The following is a 22,693-nucleotide window of genomic DNA, read 5'->3' as shown; positions in this document are numbered from 1 at the left end:
AAGACTTTCCTTGTTGCACAGATTTCGTTCATAAAGCCCAGGTCTAGCTCATAGATCACTTCATTGAGTTTATTCCCTATACTGCAGTGAGTGAAATGGGTCGAGTCACCAATGGCATTTCCCTTCAGAGGGCAAATGCCCTGGTCATTACTAGTACAGATGGTGCAATTAAAATCCCCTATCCAAAGGAGTGCCATATCTCCAGTCCCTACCTTTTCTAGTACCCCTATGCACTTCCTTAACATGGAGAAGATATTATCCCATACACTACAGTGGGCATTGTTATAAAAATTGATTATGGCGAGTTTGTTCACTCCTGGCCAGCTAACCAGTAGGACTTGAAAGAAGTCATCTGAAACATCTCTAATGACTTTGATACCAGCGGTATTAGAAATATAGGTGCATAATCCACCTCTATTTCTACCTCGGGTGCTTGGCTTCCCAGGGGTGTTAAATGTTTGGTATCCCAATAAATGAATTTCGTTAGTCAGCCATGTTTCCTGTATACACAGGATACTATATTTGTGAATGACTTTTAGCCATCCAGGGTTATTCACTTTGGTTTTCAGTCCTGCAAGGTTCCATGATAATACAAATTGGCTAACTTGGGTGTTCATATCGCCATCGGGATTATCCTCAACTGTTGACTCTTCTCTTATTATCTTTACCTCTTGGGCCTTACTGGTACCCTTTACTTGTGTGTCCATTGATGTGGCCTCTGCACCTTTCGAAGCATCTTCCCTGACCTGTACAGAGCCCTGTACCTTCCCTACATCTCCTTCTTTGTTGGATTCTCCACCCTCCCCGCGTATTTGTACCTGATGTTCCTCGTTATTCCTTCGACTATCTTCTAATGGTGGCATAGAGGTATTAACCACCCCTGAAGGGTCAGCCTCTTTAGTATGTGTGAGTCAGTCGACCCCCTCCAAACCCATAAGTGGGGCAAACTGGTTTGTGATTGGTATGTTAAAGACTGAGGGCATCCCTGATCTATTATGCAGTTTTGAAATTCTGGGCTGTTCCCCCCACCAAGGCTTTCGGATAGAAATAGTTAAGTTCTCTAACCCTTATACTACCCTCAAACCCACCTGGGCACCAGTCTTTAATAAAGGTGACTACCCTATGGTCTTTAAAGTTTATAATGACTATGTCGGCAGGGGTTGTTTTAGGTCTCTTTCCCAACCATCCTGCTCGTCGGACATGTAGAATTTCTCCATTTAGATTAGCAGGTAGTGGCCTGTGTGTTCCCAACCAATGCATAGTCTTGTTCTTTAGAATTTTATGGCTTTCGAACCTACCATCAGATATTTCAGGAACCCCTGTTAACACGATGACGTAAGGTTCGGCCTCAGGGGGAAGATTAATTTGCCTACGTCTATCTGAAGTATATCTTGTCGCCGAGGGAGGGGGAATGGAGCTATTGGCAGATGGTTAGGTATTAGGTGCAACCCTTCTATCACTTACACTCCCGCAAGCTTTTTGTTTACCACCGCCCTGGGCCTCTTTAGCTGTTAATTTTGCATGTTCCCCTATTGATTTGGGAAGTGGAGGGTTTGGGAGGTTGTGGTTATGCTGAGTGATAGATTTTACTGCTTTTTGGGCAGTGGCGGTTGGGGGTGGTACGGGCATTGAGGTGGGATTTGGTGGGTCTTTAGGTACAAGTTTATTCTCCGCTATTGTCTGTTCTATAGTTCCCAATTGCTTCGCTATTCTCTTAAGTCTCTCTACTACCGGGAGTATTAGTGATTTAATTAATTGCTCCAAGGTGCTCATTATATCAGCATTGAGTAGATCTTTTGTTGGAAAGGTTGATGGAATAGCTATTTCAGGAGTTGTGGGTACGTTAGACACAGGGCTTTTTTTCTTCCCAAAATTAAGGTGGGTATTCTTAATCTTGTTATTCTGTATACAACTCCCCTTTTTCCTCTGTTTTTTCGGTGGCTGGCCTTGGATTCGGGATGCGTTTAAAGGTGTCTTTGATTTTTGGGCAGACTCAACTTGTAATAGTGATATGTCTAGAAGTGCATCTAATATTGAATTTTGGACAGATTCTGCTTGCGGAGGTGAAATGTCCAGGAGTATCTCTACATCTGGGTTAGGAATACCAGAGGGCATTAAGACATTTGTAGTTGGGTCATTGATTTCAGCCAATGGGGAGGTTATATCTTGGAAAAGCAGTGGAATGCTATAATTAAGGGGCGCCTCGTATCCCTCGCTCTCATGAATCGTAACGGGAGGGGATGAGGCGGCGTGCTGTATAGGTCCCAAGGATGATCACTTATTTTTAATTAGTTTAACGGAGCGGCGTCTCTCAGCTCGCCGCTCTGCGAGTGCGATTTCCCTGTCAGTTACTGATGTGGGCCGGATAAGAAAGTTGTCAAGCGTACCTCGTTTGTCACCTCCTGCAAATACAGGTTTGTCCTTAGTGAGAGACATCCTCGGTGTAGGTACGTTGGTGAAAAGGGGTGGGGGGGGGGGCTAGCCCAGCCTCCTCTGGCCTCTGAGGGCCTAAGAGGGCCCGCCCTTTGCCCGGGCTTCGCCCGCCGTCCCGCGAGGCAGGGGCTCCGGCTGATGTGTGCGCCGCCAGGCGCGATGATGGTGACGTCTGGCCGCCACGGGGAATGCCGGGAAATGTAGTCCAATGTCTCCCTCCACTCGGCGGCCGCGGGAGATGTCAGCTGCGGCGGCGGGAGGGAGATGGACTGTTCCAGGGGAGAGCGGTGTCCAACAGGTCTTGCTTTCTACGAGGTAGGGGACTCCAGAGGGTAGGTAAGCTCCTCAGGTCCGTGTTCTGCGTCGCCAGGTTACAGATTGCTAGCCGCGCGTGCAGCGAAAAATCTTTGGAAGCTGTGAGGGTTTAGGAGGCGTTGGTGGTTTTATTGAAAGCTCTGCAGGATGACTCAGAGGTGGACTCTTCGGCTTGCGATCCGGCTGTTTTGCCCTGATGACTGTATGTTCCGTACCTATTGAACTAAACCTATTGTATCCCCAACTGCAATTACCTTTATCGCTGCAGAGCTTCCTGGTATGAGCTGTATGATGTATGTATTGTGGATTGATGTGCTACATCCTGCTATTACAGCATTCTGCTCTATGTGACACGAGGAGGGGGAGGGGTAAGAGGGTAGGGGGTTATTTCCGTTTTGTTTTCCTATAGCACACAGCTCAGGTGCCACTCTTATGGCTCTCGTTGCTTACTGCCCGTTACTATTGTGTTAATTTCTCAGCAATCCAGGGGCCAGTATGGTGCTCTGAATTTGTAGACCGGTACACAAAAATTGTTGACCACGGATATATAACTTGTATGTGGGAGTGATCAGAGGATGTTTTTGACAGATGGGCACCTGTTAGAATTTGTATCCGGAATATGCCAGAATAACTTAGTTTTGAAACTAATAGAAATATATAAAAAATTAAAAAATGGATCTATCTTATTAAAAGTCTTTCCGCTGCGCGTCAGCCCGCCCAATGCTGGATCTAATTTTACTGGAAGCTGCCAGGAAAATCTGAGAAGATAGTGATCCGATCAAACTAGGGGTTGTGGATCCTCGATTTGTATCACAACATTGGACATTGGAGCAGGCTCGATCCAGCGTATGACCCCCTTGATGAAATTAAAATCACCTAAAAGCATGAAATGTGAGTATCCTAGGTCTAAGTGGGTAATAGCCTTATTTCAGAAATGAGCCAGCCAGTCCCAGTGACCTACAAGTTAAAACTCCAGCTACTGGATGCTGGTGCAATAGAGAAATGCAGACGCCCATGGGTTCTGCACCCAACAGATCTTTCACCTGTAAGTAATGGCAGTATCAATCCCCACTGAGGATAATTGCCAGTCCGACACCCCTCCCCACTTAGTGTTCTTTTTTGTAAATTTTAAAGCCCTCGGGAATGGCATTAGCAATAGAAGGATTAGACTCATCAGATAGCCAGGTCTCCGTTAACATTAAAAAAAAAAAAAAAAAACGAGACTACGTTACTCTCTGAGATCATAAATATTGTTAGCGTGTTTTTGCATCAAATGTGCGTTAATCAATGCAACATGAACTGGAGTAGCACCTTTCCTAGTTGGACTGCCCGGGAAATTGGTTTGCTTTCCATTCAAAAGTGTGAGGTGGAAGTTACAATCTATGCTGCTAACATTCAGCCTAGACGAGGGAACCGTGGCTTCATTTGACATTTGGTAGCCATAGCAAGGTTCATAAGTGAGTCTCTACAATATCTGGTGTACATCTTACCATTAGACTACTCCTGAGCATCTGGCTGGAGCTGGACGCTTCCGGGACACTGACGGGCGCAGATGGGCCTGCCTTTAGAAGGCCAGCGGCGCGTCCACGCAGCATGTCCGCTTTTAAACATAAGCTGCGGCGACCACTAGAGCACGCACTAACCAAACAAGCATTTGCAATGCAATCGGTCTTGCCTTTGGGACCTTATATGTATTTAGCTATGCAGCACATTAGCCTGGGTGCTGAAACATCTACTGTTCTTTAATATAGAGGGAAAGTAAGCACCAAACTGCGTGACAAGCCAGGTATGGGAACACAAGGAGAGAAATATTGCCTTTCAGCAGGAAATGGGATAGTCCAAAGCTCTGTTTTTAGTAACATAAGAGTTGGCTGCAGAAATATGACCCCACCAGTGTTTGAGATGTAAATATTTAGTAACATAAGAGTTGGCTGCAGAAATATGACCCCACCAGTGTTTGAGATGTAAATATGTGTAACACCACAGCCCGTGTATAGTATACAGCTCACCGCAGAAAGAGGACACCTTGATATTTCAAATGTAAACACATGCAACACCACACTCCCTGTATAGCAACCTAGAGAAGCTGGCAGCAGAAAGATGACCACACTAGTATTTCAGATGTAAACATGTGCAACACCACAGCTCATGCAGAGTAACAGCTTTTCAGAAAGATGGTATAGTGATTTAAAAACATGCAACACCACACTCCCTTTATAGTAACCTAGAACAGCTGGCAGCAGAAAGATGACCTACAACATTATTTTAGATGCAAGCATATGCAACACCATAGCTTGTGCATAGTAACGGAGTACAGAGTGCAGACACCCTGCTCTTTCTAATGTAAACATGTGCAACATCATAATCCCTGTCCAGCAACGAAGGGCTGGTTGGAGAAAGATGACCACACCAGTATATCAGATGAAAGCAAGTACAATACCACAATAAACGCATAGTAACTGAGCCAAGCTCTAAGGAGGAGGTACCCAGACCAGTAATGAGATGTAAGGTACAAAGCCACAATCGAATTAAACTTTCTGCAGGAACATGACACTAACATCCCAGATGTAAATATGTGCAGCACCGCAATCTTAGAACAATAATGTGCACTATGAGCAAAAAGATGACTTCGCTTGTATTACAGATGTCAAAATAGGGAATGCCGCAATGCCTGCATAAGAGCAGCACTGTTATGTTCACCATTGCAATAAGAGACTAGGACTGCAGAGAGATGACTGGATTAAATGTCAGATCCAACTATATTCCCTGTATATTAACCCAGTAGAACTCTGCAGAAGGCTGAACACACTATGAATTCTGATACGTGTGTGCACCACGATCCTTGAACAGACTGGAGTTTTGTGCAGAAAAAAACACGCCACAAACGTTTCATATGTAAACGTACAACACAGCAATCCCTGTAATATAGCAGATTAAGGACCCTTCAATAAGTAATAAATGTGATGTTCCAGATGTAAACATGTGCAAAACAATGACTATAGACCAGAACTATAGGAACATGCCACTATAAGCAAGTGATATAAACAAGTACACTGGCTACTACCTCCCCCATATTAGTGGGACACACATCACTAAGCTGACCGCTGATGTTTCATGTGTAAGCATGTACAGCTCTGAATAGTAACAGAGTAATGTCACCTGCAGCCACCACAATGATGTTCCATAGGCATACGCATGCACTTTGAGCAACATGGAAACTTTAGTTATTTACACATACACCACCCAGTGGAGTAACCAAACTTGAGGGGGGCCCCCCTGCAAAGCACATGGAGCCCCACCCCCCCTTGTCCCCTCCCAGCGGCTCGTCCCACCATCTACCACTTTGCCCTACCATCCAGAAATCTAGCATATTTTGATCTGAAACCTCCAACATTTAAATGAAATGCCTTTATATTGTCTTTCTTAAGTTCTAATGAGGAAGTGGGAAACACTCTTAACATACAAGCTAAGCAATTTGTAACAATACTGTCAAAATCAGATTATTTAACTGATGCAGCAATCTGAGCAAGGCCAAGGTGTGATCCTATTGTTTCAGGAACTGTCTATGGCTGAAGAACAAAGAACAACTATGAAGGGTCTGAAATAGAATTGACAAGAATTTGAAACTTTGTAAGACCAACCTAAACCTGCAATTCCATAAAAACTCGACTGACAATATACATGAGAAGTACACAACCTATAAGTCAGTATCCTGCGAAAGTTGAGAGATATAGACTGGTGAATTATCTGCATGCCACACACTAGCGACTGTCAGGAGTTGTGCATGATAATAACGTGAACTGAAGAAGCAATTTCAATCATAAAGTCTTTATTAGTAAGCACTGCAAAACAGGCAGGCAAACAAGGCTGAGGAAGAAAACTGGATGCTTCAGAACATTGATGCAGATGTATGTCTGTTTTAATTTATCATTTCTGTAGTGTAAACAATGCTTAAAACAAGATTTAAGGTACACAACACTTGCATGTAGAATAAAAAACAAACCATATCAGCAAGTACCTAATGACAATCTATACAAACTGTAGTTGGTAAAGCAAAAGAAAAAGTGCAAATACTTTCAAAGTGCAAAATAAAGCAATCACCAGTCCAGCAATAAACAAAAATCAAGCATGTTTTATAAAACAATCCAACTTTCTTCTTGCATCAAGGTGGAAATACTTTCAAAGTGCATGGTAAAAACAAGATCAGCAGCTTCCCTCAAAAGGACTTTCGTGAACCACCAGACTGGGCCTTACTTCATAACAGAGGGCTCACACCTCAGTGTGTCAACACTGGCAGTGTTTACAATTTACTAAGAGTATAGACACGCCTGCTAAATTACAGATTCACCATTGCCTCTAAATGGCTCTATCGTCACGTGTAACACCAGGCTTGGACTTTAAGCCAACAGCACCTTGCATTCTGGGAGTTGTCCTGTGACCATCTAAGTAAGGGGTTAAACATTCCAGCATGCAAAGTGTTCTTGGATAAAAGCTATGAATGGACACGACATGGTGCCAATGCCACTTGGCAGCTGTGTTTTATACAAGCACAAGGGGATATTTAATTTCCTTAACACAAGCTGCAAAAGTCTGGCGTCAAATAGCAAACACGTTGTGCGGAGAACCCAGAAACGTGCTGTTTTTAGTCCCCGTGTATAAACATGAGGTGTCATTCTCCAAGAATTGGAGCTCAATGGTTAGAGCGGCAGACCCTGATGCAGAGTTCTAGCCTGGGACCAGGGTTCAATTCCCCGCCTCGGCGGGTCTTGGGCTCAAAAATTCCACGGACATGATAATTCTCGCCTCAGTGCCTATTCCAATCATGGAGTCCCACTCTGCAACTCTGGGCAATAGCTTGCTTAATCTCCACAACGGCCCCCACAACGCTAAGGATGCCTGGCCTCCACCTTGGGGGTGCCCAGGAGTGGACACCTCACAGGGAAAGCCAGGATGGGTTCCACAGCGGTATTCCTACAAGCGCCTTGAGACCCTTGCGGGTGAGTAGTGCGCTATACAAGTATCAATTTACAAGAGACCCAGTGGTTAAAGCCCACTGTCTCTAATGCATGTTAGTGCCAGGCAGAGGTCGAAGAGGGGTAAAGAAGTAGGGGAACTGTGGGATGAGAATGACCATGGATTGGGTTCGTGGGCAGAGTAAGAGGTGTGGCAGAAAGAGCAAAATATCCCAATTTTTTGTATTGGTTTCTAATTTCACTAACCAGTTACAGCTTATTACATTATTTAATTTAACCAACAGATACACATGTTTATTTAAGGTTAAATATGTGTTAGTGACATTAAAGTACATTCACAAAGTGGGATAAGTTTCCAATCACAGAATGTCCCAATTCTATGTCAGGAAGCGGAGGCGAGGATTTTGCTAGTCCTTACTCCATTTTATTGGACAGCAAGTTAAAAGTAAGAAAAAACTTTAAAACCATGGACTACCCTAACCAACATGGCAGCGGTAGTCATGGTAGCACATCAACCAATAAGAGTCCATCAAGCAGCATATAGGGATTCCCAGCCGGTAGTCCTTCCTCTTTCTCCATTTTTTGCCTCGGCAAGATAAGTCACCGTTTTTACTCCAGCTTGATCTTTGTCGTGGCAGTTTTGAAATTGATTGTAGACAGCTTTGTTTCAGTATTTTGTGATTAGTCTTTGACTTTGCCTTTGTGGTAGGCTGTTTTCTTGATGTATATTTAACGCGGTAGGCTTTTAGCCCGAGCGTTTCTTCTACGCGCGTGCGCGGTCTTGGTGTCGGCTTCTGACGCCGACCGGCTGTTCTCCTCAGCGCTCTTCGCGCTTGTGTAGAAACGCGCTGAGGCTTTGCGCTTCTGCTAATTTCTGCCTCGTCCCTCACACTGACGCTGTGGTTTTGACGGCACGATATTTTTTCTGACTGAAATTTTAAATAAAATATTCTTTATTTTCAGTCATTTCATGTAAGCTTCCAGGCTTTGTGTAACGTTTTAGCCTGTTGTGGTACCTGTGTGAGGGGCTTTCCCTGGTATATAGTTGGGGTGTTTGTTGTATGGGTACCAGTTTTTCTGCTAAAATGCAGTCCGGTCCTTCCAATGTTGAGGTGGCGAATTCAAATGATCAGCCACAACTGCCCCTTTCGCTCCCTCCTGAAGAGGTGGACAGGCTTCTCTCTTCTGCGATAGCTCAAGCTCTGGCACCTCTGCAGGACAGTGTCAATAGGCTGTCAGCCCATGTGTTAAAGGCTGATTCGGGTGTATTTGGTGCCATATTTGCCACATAATACATCATCTGCTGCATAATCTGACAATTTTAAGTAATAAATTGTTTATAGCTCAAGCACATCAAAAGTTACTAAAAATGTGACTTCTGGTGCTGTGAAGTGGAGGGCTCTTGCAAAGGTAGACTGGTCACCATTCTCATTGCTGCAGTTGTATGTTCCACTAGTACTAATAAGGAAAAATCTTCGCAGAGAGTGTTAGCATGTGTACAAATGTCAAAATAATAAAGTATCAGAAAATGTACAGCACCACTAATACCAGTGTAGGGTGTCAGAGCACTTTACATCTCACATATTACACAGAGCAAATCCTTCATATGTGTGTAAATCACTGTGTAGGAAATGTTACATAAGACAAAGGTCTACAAGGTGTAGGAGTCACATGACAACCATACTAGTAGGCAGCATAGTTTAATAGTGATTGGTCTGCAGAAACACAAACTTAAAATTAAAAACATAATACCATGGTTGGGGGTTCTCTTTAATAATCAGAATTGATTTCGACCCAAATTAACCCTTTTTGCAACATTAGGATAATCGAAGACTGGGGAAAAAAACATAACGCTCTAATTTATACCTTGAAGTTTGCATGCAGCTCTGACATGACAGTTAATAGCTCACTGTTCTATGTTAGGATTTTAACTTATTAACTGCAAGTAACAATAGGGTCTCTCTGACAAAAGCAGTAACCCACTGACCTGTTCACATTATGTGCACTTTGTGATCTGCATGGCACATGTTCTTAGCAGCAGACACAGGGTCAGACGGATTTGCATATGGCCACACGTACGTTCCTGATCTGCAAACGTCCCAGTTAGTCCTGGTCATTCAAGGAACTTCCCCTGGCATCACGGGGTCCATCCTGGGAGGAACGGCTCTCCTTCCGCCAGTCCTTTAGGGCCCTCTGCAGCGCCTTAGGGTCCGTGAAAACCATGGATTTCCCCTGTCTGTTGATTCATAATTTCGGCTGATAAAGCATCGCGTAGTCCGCGCCCATCTCTCGTAGCTGTCTTTTCATCGGTTGGAACTGACGCTGTGCCTCTTGTACCTTGGCAGTGAAGTCCGGGAACAGTGAGATGGTCGAGGCCTCGTAATGTAGCAGCTGTTTCTTCCTTGCTAGTCGCAACGTCACATCGCGGTCCTTGTAGTTGAGCAGTTTGGCAATGATAGGCCGAAGGGGAGCTCCTTGCTTCGGCCTCGGGCCAAGAAAACGATGAGCACGCTCGACCACAAACATGGCGGAGAAGGCCGAGTCGCCCAAGAGGGACTTCCGGAGATTTTCAATGAAGATTTCCATATTCCCAGTCTGCGTGGTCTCCGGCAGACCCGTGATGCGAAGGTTGCATCTCCGGAAACGGGCCTCCAAGTCCTCCGTCTTGTCTTGGAGCAATTGCATCGCCCTGGCCAGCTGCTTACCATCAGTATCCAAAGTGGTCTGGGCCTCCTCCACCTCAGTAAGCCTGCGTTCAGACATATCCAGGCGCTCCGCATGCTTATCTAGCCTCTCCGCCATACGATCCATGCGGTATGTGAGCGCATCAATCTTGGTGCCAGGGAAGCTATACCTCCTTGGATGCCCTTTTCCATTGCCAATAGCCGCTGCGGATGTCCTGCGGGGGGGGGGCGTTTTAGTGCCTTTAGCATCAAATGACAGTTTTGTCTGAGTCCTGTCCGAGCGTCCCATTCTCACCAGACCCAGTACTGGATCGTCTTCTGGCGCTGACACGCTCCCCTGTGGAGTGACCAAGTTGGCCCAGCAGCACCAGGGCCGTCAGACGTCAGGCGCGGTCCCCTCTCCAGTTCCACAAGGTCACAATCCAAACCAGACCTCTCGCAGCGCCCTCCAGTCTCAGGCCCCCAGATAGCAGCAGTGAGGCAACACAAGTCTCCCTATTGGGCCTCTCCGATCTCCATGCCAGTTAAAAATGGTGTAATGAAATTCACGGGTAAGCAGGAGGTATAGGGGGATGGTAGTCCGTGCTCCCGGGGGCTCCAGATCACAGTAGACCACACCCCGCAGCGCCCCTGCATCATTCTCAAGCTCGCAAGGGCCGGCCGCCTGCAAAACGTTAAGGCCCGACTCCACAGGTCCCCAGCCTCACGCAAGGCACCCAGCCGGGGCCTCTCCACGCCACGTGTACCCCGGGCCGAGGTCTCACCTCCACACGGCACCTCTGACGTGGCACAGCCTCCGCAGAGCGGGCCATGGGTCTGGCAGACCCCAGGGGGGACGCTCCAGCCGTCACACAGTCACTCGCTTCTCACCCAGGGCCGCCGGGTCCGCAGCCCTGTAGTCCGCTCTAGGCTGTGCTCCAGGCCCGGGTTTTCCGCCCGCACCGGGCACACGAGCGACGTCGGGCTGGGGCAGCTGTCTGCTGCCTCCGCCTTGCAGATCACAACGGCCGCCGCAGCCGCGAGATCCCCCCAAGTGTGCGTTAGTCTTCGCCGATCCAGCGCCGACGCAGGTCCCAGCCGCGCGGCACCCCCTGGCACTCCGCAGTCCGGGTGTCCGGAGGACAGAGTATGTGTTGAGGCCGTTGCTGGGAGTCTCCACCAGCAAGCGCAGGGCTTCGGCCCCACTAGGCGCTTCAGGGACACTCGCAGCAGCAGCCGCCCCCGCAGCCGTGTTGTCAACGGCGGCCCGCCTTCTCACTTCAGTCCGCTGCTCGCGCTCGTGCGGCCTGCTCTAAGGCCCGAGGGGCGCTACACATCGACAGGGAGGTCGTTGGGGCCAAGCACCCTCTCAGCAGGAGCGGGATGTAGGCAGCGCTACGGGGTCACCACTTGGGGTTCAATTGTAGGGGTAACTACGCAGGATATTTGCAGGATCGTTGATTAGACGGGGAGCTCTGGGCTCAAGCAACCATCTCGGTTGCCGGCTAGCTCCGCCCCCCCTTCTCTTGTGGAAAAGTAGGTCTGTTATCTTGCCATTCACTCCACCATTTTGTGCTACACCCTTCATGACTGACCTTCTCTCTGTATCACGAACACTCCTGAGCTCCACTTTTGACCTACCACATTCCTGCACGGACACTCACACCCTGTTCGTAATTTGGCCTGCCACAAACTGACCAGCCCATGCTCAACCAGTCGGACAGGGAGTTTCCAAGATGTTTATCGTCCTCACCCTGCACACTACGTCCTGCAGGCGTCCTTCAACAGGCCTATCAGACTTATCTCCGCTTGCTGTGTAATCATACCTTTCGCCTGTGCCCTGCAGTGGTCCAAACAACTACTATTTGTGGACTTATTTGTATAAACATGCTTTTCCCCTACACCATGCAGGGGCCTCACCTCTACCACCTGTGATTATCAGATTAAACTTTGTTTGACATATAATCATGCTACGCCGTGCAGGGGCCAACAGTTACCAACTACAGACTTATCAGATTGACCTCTGTGTACTATATAATTATAATGTTTTGCCCATGTCCTGCGAAAACCCCCAAAGGCTACTCACCTGCTGATCCACCAGCTTGACCATTGTTAATGAATGTAACAAAGTATTATTGGTACAACTCCCTTACATGCCTGGGGCAGGATAGAGGGTATATAAGATGTAAAGTAAGAACACTCTGCAGACTCCTCCTCAGACAGCTATGGGAGTCTGTTGCCAATGCTCTCTCCATCTCATGAGATTGTAATAAATATCCTTTCTCTCCATGCTCCAGAGTTGGTCTCAGTTTATATTCTGGATCCGTGGACTATAGGGTGTTCCCTGCACCTTTTGGGTGGTCCCCCAAAAGACCCCCAAAATCCACACTCTGCACACTTGCACATTAGTAAGGTAGCCTCTGGGATGTTTAACTTTACTGCTAGCAATTTATGCTGCACTGAGTACATCAATCGGTAGTGACCGGAGAACAAAGCAGTCAAGCTTTTGCTGCTTTCCACACAGATAAGCTGCATGTTAAAATAACTCTCATGGCCTTGAAATGCATCAGTCGCAGCTGGCATGATTTGCGGGTTGGAGGGCAGGGGTCATGTGGGGAGGGAGGGTAATTTTAAATACATTAAAAATGGCAGCATTGTGATTGGCTGGGACGCTGACCTCACATGCGTCTATGTGGAGGCCGTTTTCTCCATGCATTCAGCTTGGGAATAGTCTCTCCTCAGTTTCTTCAGGTTCCTCTCCTCTCTCCTCAGTAAAGGTTTCTTCTTGTAGTCCAAAGTGATCTAATTTCATGGAATCAGTGTGCCAATATTTATACCCCAAAATCCAGTCCAAACCAGTTCTGAAGCACTCTGTTTACCAGACTTCTACTTTCCCTTCACAGTGCAGGGCAAACACATCAGACGCCCCACAGGAGGTGAAGCCAGCATTGTGGAAGGCAAGTACAGTCCTGGAGCACTTTGTTTACAGGACTCCTTCTCTTCTTTCAGTGTGCAGGGCAGAGACATCAGCCGCTCCCCAGGTGGTGGAGCCAGCATTGTGGAAGGCAGGCACAGCCCTATTCAAGGTTCAGGTGCAACTCCTCCCTCCCATCTAGATGCAGATCTCTCTATTCACCACCAGGTGACTCAGCCTGTCTCCTGGAATTCCCCAGCCCTGTCACTCACAAAACCAGACATAGGAATACACAACCTAGCAGAGGCAGGTTTGAATGGCTAGACAAGCAAATTCCTACTTTCTAAAAGTGGTATTTGCAAACACAGAATATTAAAACCAACTTCACTAAAAGATGTATCTTATTAATCTGAGTTCAGGCATACTAAACTCGAATTTCTACCATGTTCTCTGAGACAGTTAGGATTATAAAATGTAATAACTCTAACAGCCCGTTCTGGCCTATGCAGAACAGGTAGCCTTGCAATAGTGAAAACGAAAATGGCTGTAATTCACTATTAGGACATGCCACACACATCAGAGCTTGTCCTACCTTATACTTACAATGCACCCTGCCCTTGGGCCTACCATAGGGGTGACTGATATGTAGAAAAGGGAAGGTTTAGGGACCGGCAAGTGGGTGTACTTGCCCAGTCAGCATGACAGTACCAGACTGCACGCTGGCTCTGCAATGGCTGACCTTAGACACATTTTACAAGGCTGCTTCTGTGGGTGGCACAACCAGTGCTGCAGGCCCACCAGCAGCATTTGGATTTACACGTCCTGGGCACACTCAGTGCACTAGACTAGGGTCTGACAAGTAAACCAAAAAGCCAAACATGGAACCACTGATTGATACATCAATTTACAATAGGGAGCACTTGCACTGTGGCACTGGATAGCAGTGGCACAGTGTCTAAAGCATCTAACACCAGCAAAAATACATGAGGCAACAGCAAAATAATGGAAGGGAGACCCACACCAATGGTACCAAGTCTAACAGGGAGCATTTCACAGCTCTTTGCAAGTTTTGTTCATGAGCTTGCTTAAGTATGGCATGCATATTAAATGTGCTTAGCTGCTACATGTTTTATATCCTTTGTCTTGCGCTGTTTACCTAATCTCCCCACATTATTTTACCACCAATTACTGGACAATATATTGGCTTTCTAAATAAGCAAGTGATAAAACTTTTATGGAGTTTTAGGAACTTATCTTGCACAAATGCTCACTGTATGACTTGGCCCTTTTTGGCTAATTCCCCAAACTTTTTGCTTTCCCCCTAGACCTTGACCTTTTTTTCTGACATGATGTTGCCAACTTAGATGCTTTAGACACTTTGCCCCTGCTAAACAGTGTCACAGTGCAAATGCTCCCTGTATAAAGTATAACAGTAATTGGTTGTCCATGATTGTTATGTTTGCCTTACTAGTAAAGTCCCTAGTAAAGTGCACAATGTGTGCCAGGGCTGGTAATGCAAATGCTACTAGTGGGCCTGCAGCACTCATTGTGCCACCCACACAAGTAGCCTTAAACAGGGAACTCAGGCCTGCCATTGCAGTGCCTGAGCACAGTTTGTTGAACTGCCATGTTGTTCTTGTTAGACCTGACAGTCCTTTGGGTGGTCCCTCCTTATTTTTTCCCCCTTTTTGCCTTCCATTTTTTTTATGTCCACTACATTTTTGGTGTTGACCTTAGGTCTCTGGGCGCTCCATTGTCACTAATTAACAATGATGCGCAGGTGCTCCTCTAAAATGGAGGAAGAGTAGGAGATCCTCACAAAATGGTGGCCTGTCCAGATTACCTCACAGCCTGGGACCATAGGGTTGTCATGAGGGGTTCCAGAACCTTCTGGTCCACTCTAGACACTCTGGGCCCAGGTTTTAAAAGGTGGAATGTTGTGCGGCCATTTTGTGCTGTGAGGAGATCATAGGTGAAGGTAGAGGTCAGCTGGAGTCCAGGCTGTGGAGTGAGGAGGTTGACACACTGTGTGGGGGTTGACTGTCTTCAGAGGCTGCTACTCCCCTTTGTGATACTACCCCCCGAGCCATTGATCTGACACCACCAGGTCTCTGCCAAGGAAGATTACGAAATCACCAAACCCCCCCAGTGGAGGACCGAGTCGGGGACTGAGGAGATTTGACCAGTCCGGTGAGGGTGAGTGGGGCGGAACTCTGACATTACAGTTCCCTACACCAGTTGCCACCCTGCGCCCGTCCTCAATTGACTCCCTGTAGCCCTGTGGTGTCCCTCCAAATCCTGCCCACGGTAGCGGAGTACTCACTGAATTACAGCCGTTGGCCTTCAGAGACCCTTTGTGTGGGAGGGGTGCTGCTCTCGCACGTTGGAGCTGGCAGCACCTTTGTGCCCAGTTCCGAGTTGAGAAGACTGAAGGCGGGAGCGCATCGCAGGCCTTATAGGACGTCTGGTTCCCCGCTGGGAGAACCTGTGGGCTGGTCTGAGAGGAAAGCGCGTTGCCTCAGGGAGCTGGTTGCCAGGCAGCGGAAGCTTGGTGGAAGACCCGCCTTAATCAGAGGAGTCCCGGGGAGTGAGGTGGAGTTGGGAGCGGCTGAGGGAGGAGTTTTCCCTCGTGTGTGCGTGAGGGGGAGGAACGCGGAGACAGTCAAGGAAGCCACGCCGGGAGCCAGCCTGTCTCCGGGAAGGATCGTAATTCAGCGAGACTACCTTCATCGCCCAGGGCAGTTCGGGCCTTTATGACTTCAGTTACCGGCAGTTACTGGGTCAGTGAGATGAAGTAAGCAGGGGCTTGGGCTGGTGGGAGGCGTGTCCCGCAGAGGTCTCAGAGGGGTTAAGAGAGCAATCAAAGTCCCGGTCTCTGAAAGAAGAGCGAGTCCTGGGCCTGGGACACAGAAATAAGAAGAACCCTATTAATAAAACGACCAGCCAAAGAAAAGTCAGCTGCTGCTCCTTCTATGACTGTCCGGGAGCTAGGTCTTTTGAGAATCATCAGTTGATGACATATTATTCACCAGGAATAAGGTGTTCCCTGCCTGGGAAAGCACATGAGTTTTAATTAACTATGAATATAGTGTGTGCTCATTTTTACTAAGAGACTGCTTATGTGAGTTACGATATTACTTGCTTCTTCCTTCCTAGGCATTACTTGGCTTGTACTGAATGTATTTTATCGCTTAAAAATGTGTAAATGTGATTTCCTTTGAACAGCCACAAAACCTTTTGCTAAGCCTTTTTATAGCTAAATGAGTTCTTGACTGAATTGGGCTTCTGCATCTTAATCTGCTGATTAGTCCTATGGCTGAATAAGGATTGTTTGTGATATTCATGTTTACAGAAACAGGAATCTTTATGGTAAAGCATACAAAATGATGTCTTGTTATTGCTGACACATCAGAGAAACGAATTTAAAGGAAAGATAAAGCCTTTCTACTTTTCTAAAAGACGATGTGGTGTCATTTTTGGAGTGGTGGTGCGCTGAGTTACTGAGTTGAGTGTGACGCAAGTACAACACAGAAGTCCTGGAGTTAGTCCTTTCCACTTGGTGCCAGGCTACCCTAGGTGGACCAGGGACCCTGGGTCCAACAGTTCTGACAAGTGCACTCACTTGCCAGACCTTACCCTTCCCTTTCTATGCACAGAAGACACCCCTATGGTAGGTCTAGTGTACCCCTTGGGTAGGGTGCAGTTCATGTGAAAGGTAGGTAGGCGGTGTGTGCCATGTCCTGACAGTGAAATAATCTCCATTTCGTTTTTCACTGTGGAAAGGCCATCTTGCCCTTAGGATAGAATGGGAAGGCTGTGTAATATGTTTTCCAGCCTATCTTCCTAAAGGCTTAAGATGGAAAGGTGAAGTTTAATATGCCTGAACTCACAGTGTAATATCACATCTTTTTATGAAGGTGGTTATTGCATCGTGTGTTTAGAAGCCACTCTTCTAGAGGTGGCAGAGTATTTGTGCTCTAACTTTTCTATGTGTCTCTTCCTGGCTGTGGATTGACTGTCTGGATTTGTAAGAGATAGGATCTGGGAAATGTCTTGACTCAGGGGAGGAGGTGAGACAGCAACAGGCTGGCCTGCATCTAGAGTTAGAGGGAGGAGAAGCCCCTAGAGGTGAAGAGGCTTGGGTTGCTGCTATAAAACAATTGTCCCATCTCCTGCTTAGTGATTAACGATCCAGACCCCCACTAATCAAAGGAAGAAATGTGTCACTGGCAGGGAGGCACCCAGAACTGCTTTGAACAGGGATCAGTGCCCCTGAACACAAAGACTTCCAAGCCATTGAGGGGTATAACTGTGAGAGCTGAAGCCCCTGAACTTTGGATAATGGCTTGATCAATGTGAACAAGACTGGAGCTACTTCGTGGTCAAGAGAACCTTTTCCAAGGAAGAAATAACTGAAGAGACTGAAGGATAGGACTGGCCCTTGCTGTTTGTTCTGGGGATGGCCTGTAGTTTGCTGTTTTAACCAAGGAAAGGCTAAAGGGACTTTGCTCTGTTCTGTGTCCCCCTGCTGGAAAGGACTTTGCTGTGTGCTGTGTCCTGAAGTAAAGTATCCCCAAGGGCCTGAGGGGAGCTGGCTCGCTGTTACGGAAACATAGGAACACAAACGTTTCCATGAGAATCTCAGCTGCACTGTTTGTGCATGCTTGTTGCAGCCTGAGACCCTCGTAAGGTGTGCCCTGTGATTGTGGGCACCTGGAGTCCAAGCAAGGATCAGCGACGCAGTGTGCGTGTGCTTTGTGCAGCCTGAACCCCTTTGTGAGGATTGTCCAGTAATCGTGTGCACCGGAATCCAAGTGAGTCTCATAGAAGCTGCATGGCATGTGCGTTGTGCACCGTGAGACCATCGTGAGGATTTGCCTTGTTATCGTGTGCGCTGGAGTTAAAGTGAGTCTCAGCAATGCTGTGCTTGTGATCTTCATGCAGCCTGAGATCTTTGTGTGGAGGGCCCAGCGATCGTGCACCCGAAGTTCACCGAAGTCTCAGCGACGCGGTGTGCGTGTGCCCTGTGGCAGCCTGAGATCTTCGTAACTATAGCGGCCGGGCTGGCAGCCCTGGAGGAGCTGAGCCGCCGGCCCAAGTCCGCCGTTGCCAATTCACAAAGATTGCACTGGAGGCCCAGCTGCTAGACGAGGAGAGGAGAGTGAGTTCGCGCCCCCAGGTAACGTGTGTCGACTCCTGGGGCGGGGTGCGGGCTCAGAGGAAGACGCTTTCTGCCTCTCTCTCGTTCCAGCAGCGCGAGCCTCTGTTTCGGCTTGTATTGCGGCCAGTATTGCAAAGCGAGTGGCAATACAGGGGCCGGAGTGCAGAGCGGCACTTTTTGACAATATCATACCCGTGTTGGGGCAACTGTTGAGAGGCTGACTGCAAGTCAGAAGGAGAGGCGGAGAGACCACCTAAGGCACAGTGATAGGTGCCTGAGTGTATTACGCATTGTTCCATTTCTGCATAACGGAGTACCTGACTGTCGTAATACACATTGCATAATTTCTTCATAACGGATTACCCGATTAGAGGATTACGCAATGCATTATTCCTGCATTACAAACTACCTGATTAGTGTATGACGCATGGCATTATTTCTACATAACAAACTACCCGATTGTTGTATGATGCATTGCATTGTTGCTGCATAACGAACTACCTGATTAGCGTATTGCGCCTTGCATTATTCCTGCATAACTAATTACCCGATTAGTGTATTACGCATTGCCTTATTTCTGCATAATGACGTACCGGGTGGTTGTATCACGCATTGCATTGTATTTACCTTGAAAAGTGCCTGATTGTTGCCTTACACATTGCATTATTTTTACATTACACAGTGTCTAATTGCTGTGTAACGCCTTACAGTATTTTTACATTGCAAAAGCGCCTGATTCTAGCATTACAAACTGAATAAACATGAGATTAGGATTACAGAAGAATGTTTAGAAGTGCTCAATAATACCACCAGAATTTTCAAGGGTGGGCTGGCCTAACAACCGACGAGGAGAAATAGTACACAAACTCATATGTTGGATTTATATTGTGTGCTCTTTTCGTATATCTCTTTATATAAAAGTTATACTCGTTTTTATAAAACTCGTGTGGAGTCTATTTGTGTTATCATCATTGGGTTGTTGTGAGCGTGGTTGCAAATACTTTACACATTTGCCTTGAAGATAAGACTGGCTGCTCGTGCCAAGCTACCAAGGGGGTGAGAGGGGCCATCTCAGAGGGTGACCTTCCTTTCCCCGACGTTGGAACGCGGGTCACTACTTGGCCTAAGGTACCTACCTCAGCCAACCAGGGATCCCGGGTCTAACACTCACAAAGCTAAATCTCAAAACAACAACAACAAAAATAATATTAATCACAAAGGCGAAACTGAAAGCATTTAACAATGCTTCTTATCCCTTATTGTGTCCTCCGCACCAGGCATTTCACTGTTTTCAACCTTTAAAGAGGCCGGGTCGGCCTTGCACATGTGTAAACTAGGAATAGCTCTTCAACCACTCGAGGCCCCACTGTGAGTGACCACAGCATTAGCACCTCAACTTCCTGAATAAAGCTTTGTTTACTACAGTCCTGCTGCTTGTACCCCGATTCTGATGCCTCCACGGATTTATCAAGGAGAGCAGAAAAGCTACCACAGGGACAGAAAGGTGAGCGGGCATGGTGTGTTCCACGCATGGAAGACTACAAGAGAGATAATAGCTGAAGGTCAACCTTTTCTGTTCGCCTGGCATAAGCCCTATGGAAATGACTGCGCTTGATGAAAATTCCACACACCCCAGTCCTTGACCCAAATGTTTAAGACTACTGGATACTGCCTGCAGCCATATGAGGCAGGACAACAACAGAAACTTGGGACACCAACTAGTTCTAAAAGTGAGATTATCTGATCTAGCTGGTTTCAGTCTCCTCCGTCTGTCTCTATTGCACCTCCTTATTACTATTTTATTATCATTATGAAGAATGCAAGAGGTTCAAGCAGTGGACAATTTCCCATTTTTATTCACCATTTAGATTACATGATTTCATCCAATCTCCCTATTTCTAACAATCTTTTTGGGTTATGGCTTAGAAATAAAGCCATTCCAAGCAAAAAACATTTACATCCACATGGTTATAGGGTCATTGTTTAGAACAATATTTGGACAAACGAAAGCAATTATGTTTGAATACAGAAAGTAGTAAGTATGCAAGCAGCGAAATTGCAGCACAGTTTATTGAAGAGCACAGATATTTATAAACAGAAAAAACAAAAATGGTCTAGATCATACCTTAGCAGAATGACCAGCACTCATCAGAAACCTGCATATATTGTAGATATTAACTGCTCCTGCACAAAAAGAAAACATTTGACTGTATAAAACGTAAATACAGAACTTAAATCAGCTTTGAAGGTGGTAAGACAAAAATGTATCCTTCTAAACATTCAAGAAACCTTATAGCCTGAACTAAGCAACCCAGCGTTCTATCGTCTGCTTCATTTCGCGGTGAGGAAACTCCAACTGTGACGGTTTTCTTGACAAGGCACACCCTGTTTATAGCCATGTGTTTTTCTGGACTGTGACCACCATGTTGAGCATGGCAGGCACAGGCAGGAAAAAAACATCAGCGTACGCCATTTCATGGACATTACTTCTCAGTTTTTCGAAAGTAAAGACCCTTTGGGGGGGGGTTAGTCTTATAAAAATGAATAGAAATCCATGCGGGGCCAGCAACGTGGTCCTGCTGTATTAGCGGAGAAACTGAGAAAAATGACAGGAGAGGTTTGCCGATGGACCTGCTGCTTGACGACCTGCTCTCCATATTTTAAATGAGATTCTTAGCCCTTGCTTTCCATTCTTCCCAAATTATTGGTAAACAAGAGCAGCAGGGCCAATCAGAGGCTATTCATAAAAAGGATCGATAGATTTTAAAATACGCATTTGCAATGCAATTGGGCTTGCCTTTGGACCTTCTATGTATTTAGCTATGCCGCACATTAGCCTGGGTGCTGAAACATTTACTGTTCTTTAACATGGAGGGAAAATAAGCACCAAACTACGTGACACCAGGTATGGGAACACATGGAGATAAATATTGCCTTTCAGCGGGAAACAGCATAGTCCAAAGCTCTGTTTTCAATATAAAATAAGGGTCTTCGGTGGTCATATCCCTGAAAATACAAGTTTTGATAAAAATATTGTCTACGGGTGCTCGTGGAAGACAATTTCTATGGACTGGAATCTAGAGAAGGCTAAAGTGATTCTGGTATTTTACTGACCTCTGCTGCTCGTTTTCTATCAAGAAAGTTAAATAGAGGCAGTTGCCATAAATACAAGAAAAATAAAGTCCCTAAGTAGAAAGCAATTCTGGGATTTCACTGACCTCTGCTGGTCGTTTTCTATTCAGACAGTTAAATAGAGGCAGTTGTACAGGAAAAAAAGCCCTTAAGCGGAAGAAGACAAGTCCTAGGGCTGATCGCCAGAGCCCACAAAGTACATGCACATACAAGTATATAAAGTATATACTAAAGTATATGCAAGAGGTCTCGATTGCTCGACCTAAAAAGGCCTCATGATATGTATGCTTTTCCCAACACACCAGAGCCCACCATCCTAATGCTCACCAATACATCTATCCAAGATGCACATAATTTTATGCCATGCATGGTTACTGTGGACGACAAGCAAACCAAGATGGTAAAAACATTATCATTCTTTCCCTCCCAATTAATTCAAGCATATTTAAGAAATGGATAAACTGAGTGTAAAGCTACATAACAGCCATGTAAACACAGAAGTACATGAATTCACCATTAATAATATGTAAAATAACAGTATTAGATATCACAACATAGACCGAGGGTGGAGTGTTGTTGAATTTGTTTATGTGGATTTGTTTTTATTGCTTTCAAGTTGCCCACTTGCAATTTCATAGTACTATGCTGGCACCTTAACAACACTGTTTCAAGATGTGTAAGGTTATCTGACTTTGCATTAACACTTTAACCAAGGCATTTTAGTATATTTGAAGCTGAATGGGTCTTAAATATTTTTGTTAATAATCAGCACCCAGGGTAACCTTAAATACTCTTAATACCATTTTTTTTACAATTCACTTAATATTTTTACAGTATACCTCATGTTATGGTGTATTGGTAGTAAGTACACAAAGATGGCTTTTTAATGGTTGTGTTCGCTGCCATGCATATTAATGTGTACAACTGTACATTTATTGATGTTTTATTTCATATCAGGCGTGTTAATAAACTAGGATGCCTAAAATTCTTTGAGGACTGCATGCAAGTCATAAAAACCCTTAAATAAAAACAAAATACAATTACAGTTGAAGAATCAAGGCAGAAAAGCAGTAATGAAATTGAGTCCAGGTGATGTAGGGAA

General features: G+C 46.0%; 1 protein-coding gene across 1 annotated transcript in view; it reads right to left on the bottom strand.

Moving 5' to 3' along the window:
• Window positions 1-22,693, bottom strand: part of CFAP54 (cilia and flagella associated protein 54) — a 2,285,874-nt gene that overhangs the window by 2,182,373 nt on the left and 80,808 nt on the right. The window contains exon 5 of the mRNA XM_086918163.1: window positions 20,585-20,643. Within this exon, the coding sequence (XP_086774289.1) occupies window positions 20,585-20,643 (59 nt within the window). The remainder of the gene's footprint in view (window positions 1-20,584; window positions 20,644-22,693) is intronic.

Source organism: Lissotriton vulgaris, chromosome 1_1 (genome assembly GCF_964263255.1).
Source record: "Lissotriton vulgaris chromosome 1_1, aLisVul1.2, whole genome shotgun sequence".
Taxonomy (NCBI): Eukaryota; Metazoa; Chordata; class Amphibia; order Caudata; family Salamandridae; genus Lissotriton; species Lissotriton vulgaris.
Note: the sequence above shows the minus strand (reverse complement) of the source record. Positions and strands in the feature narration are given on the sequence as shown.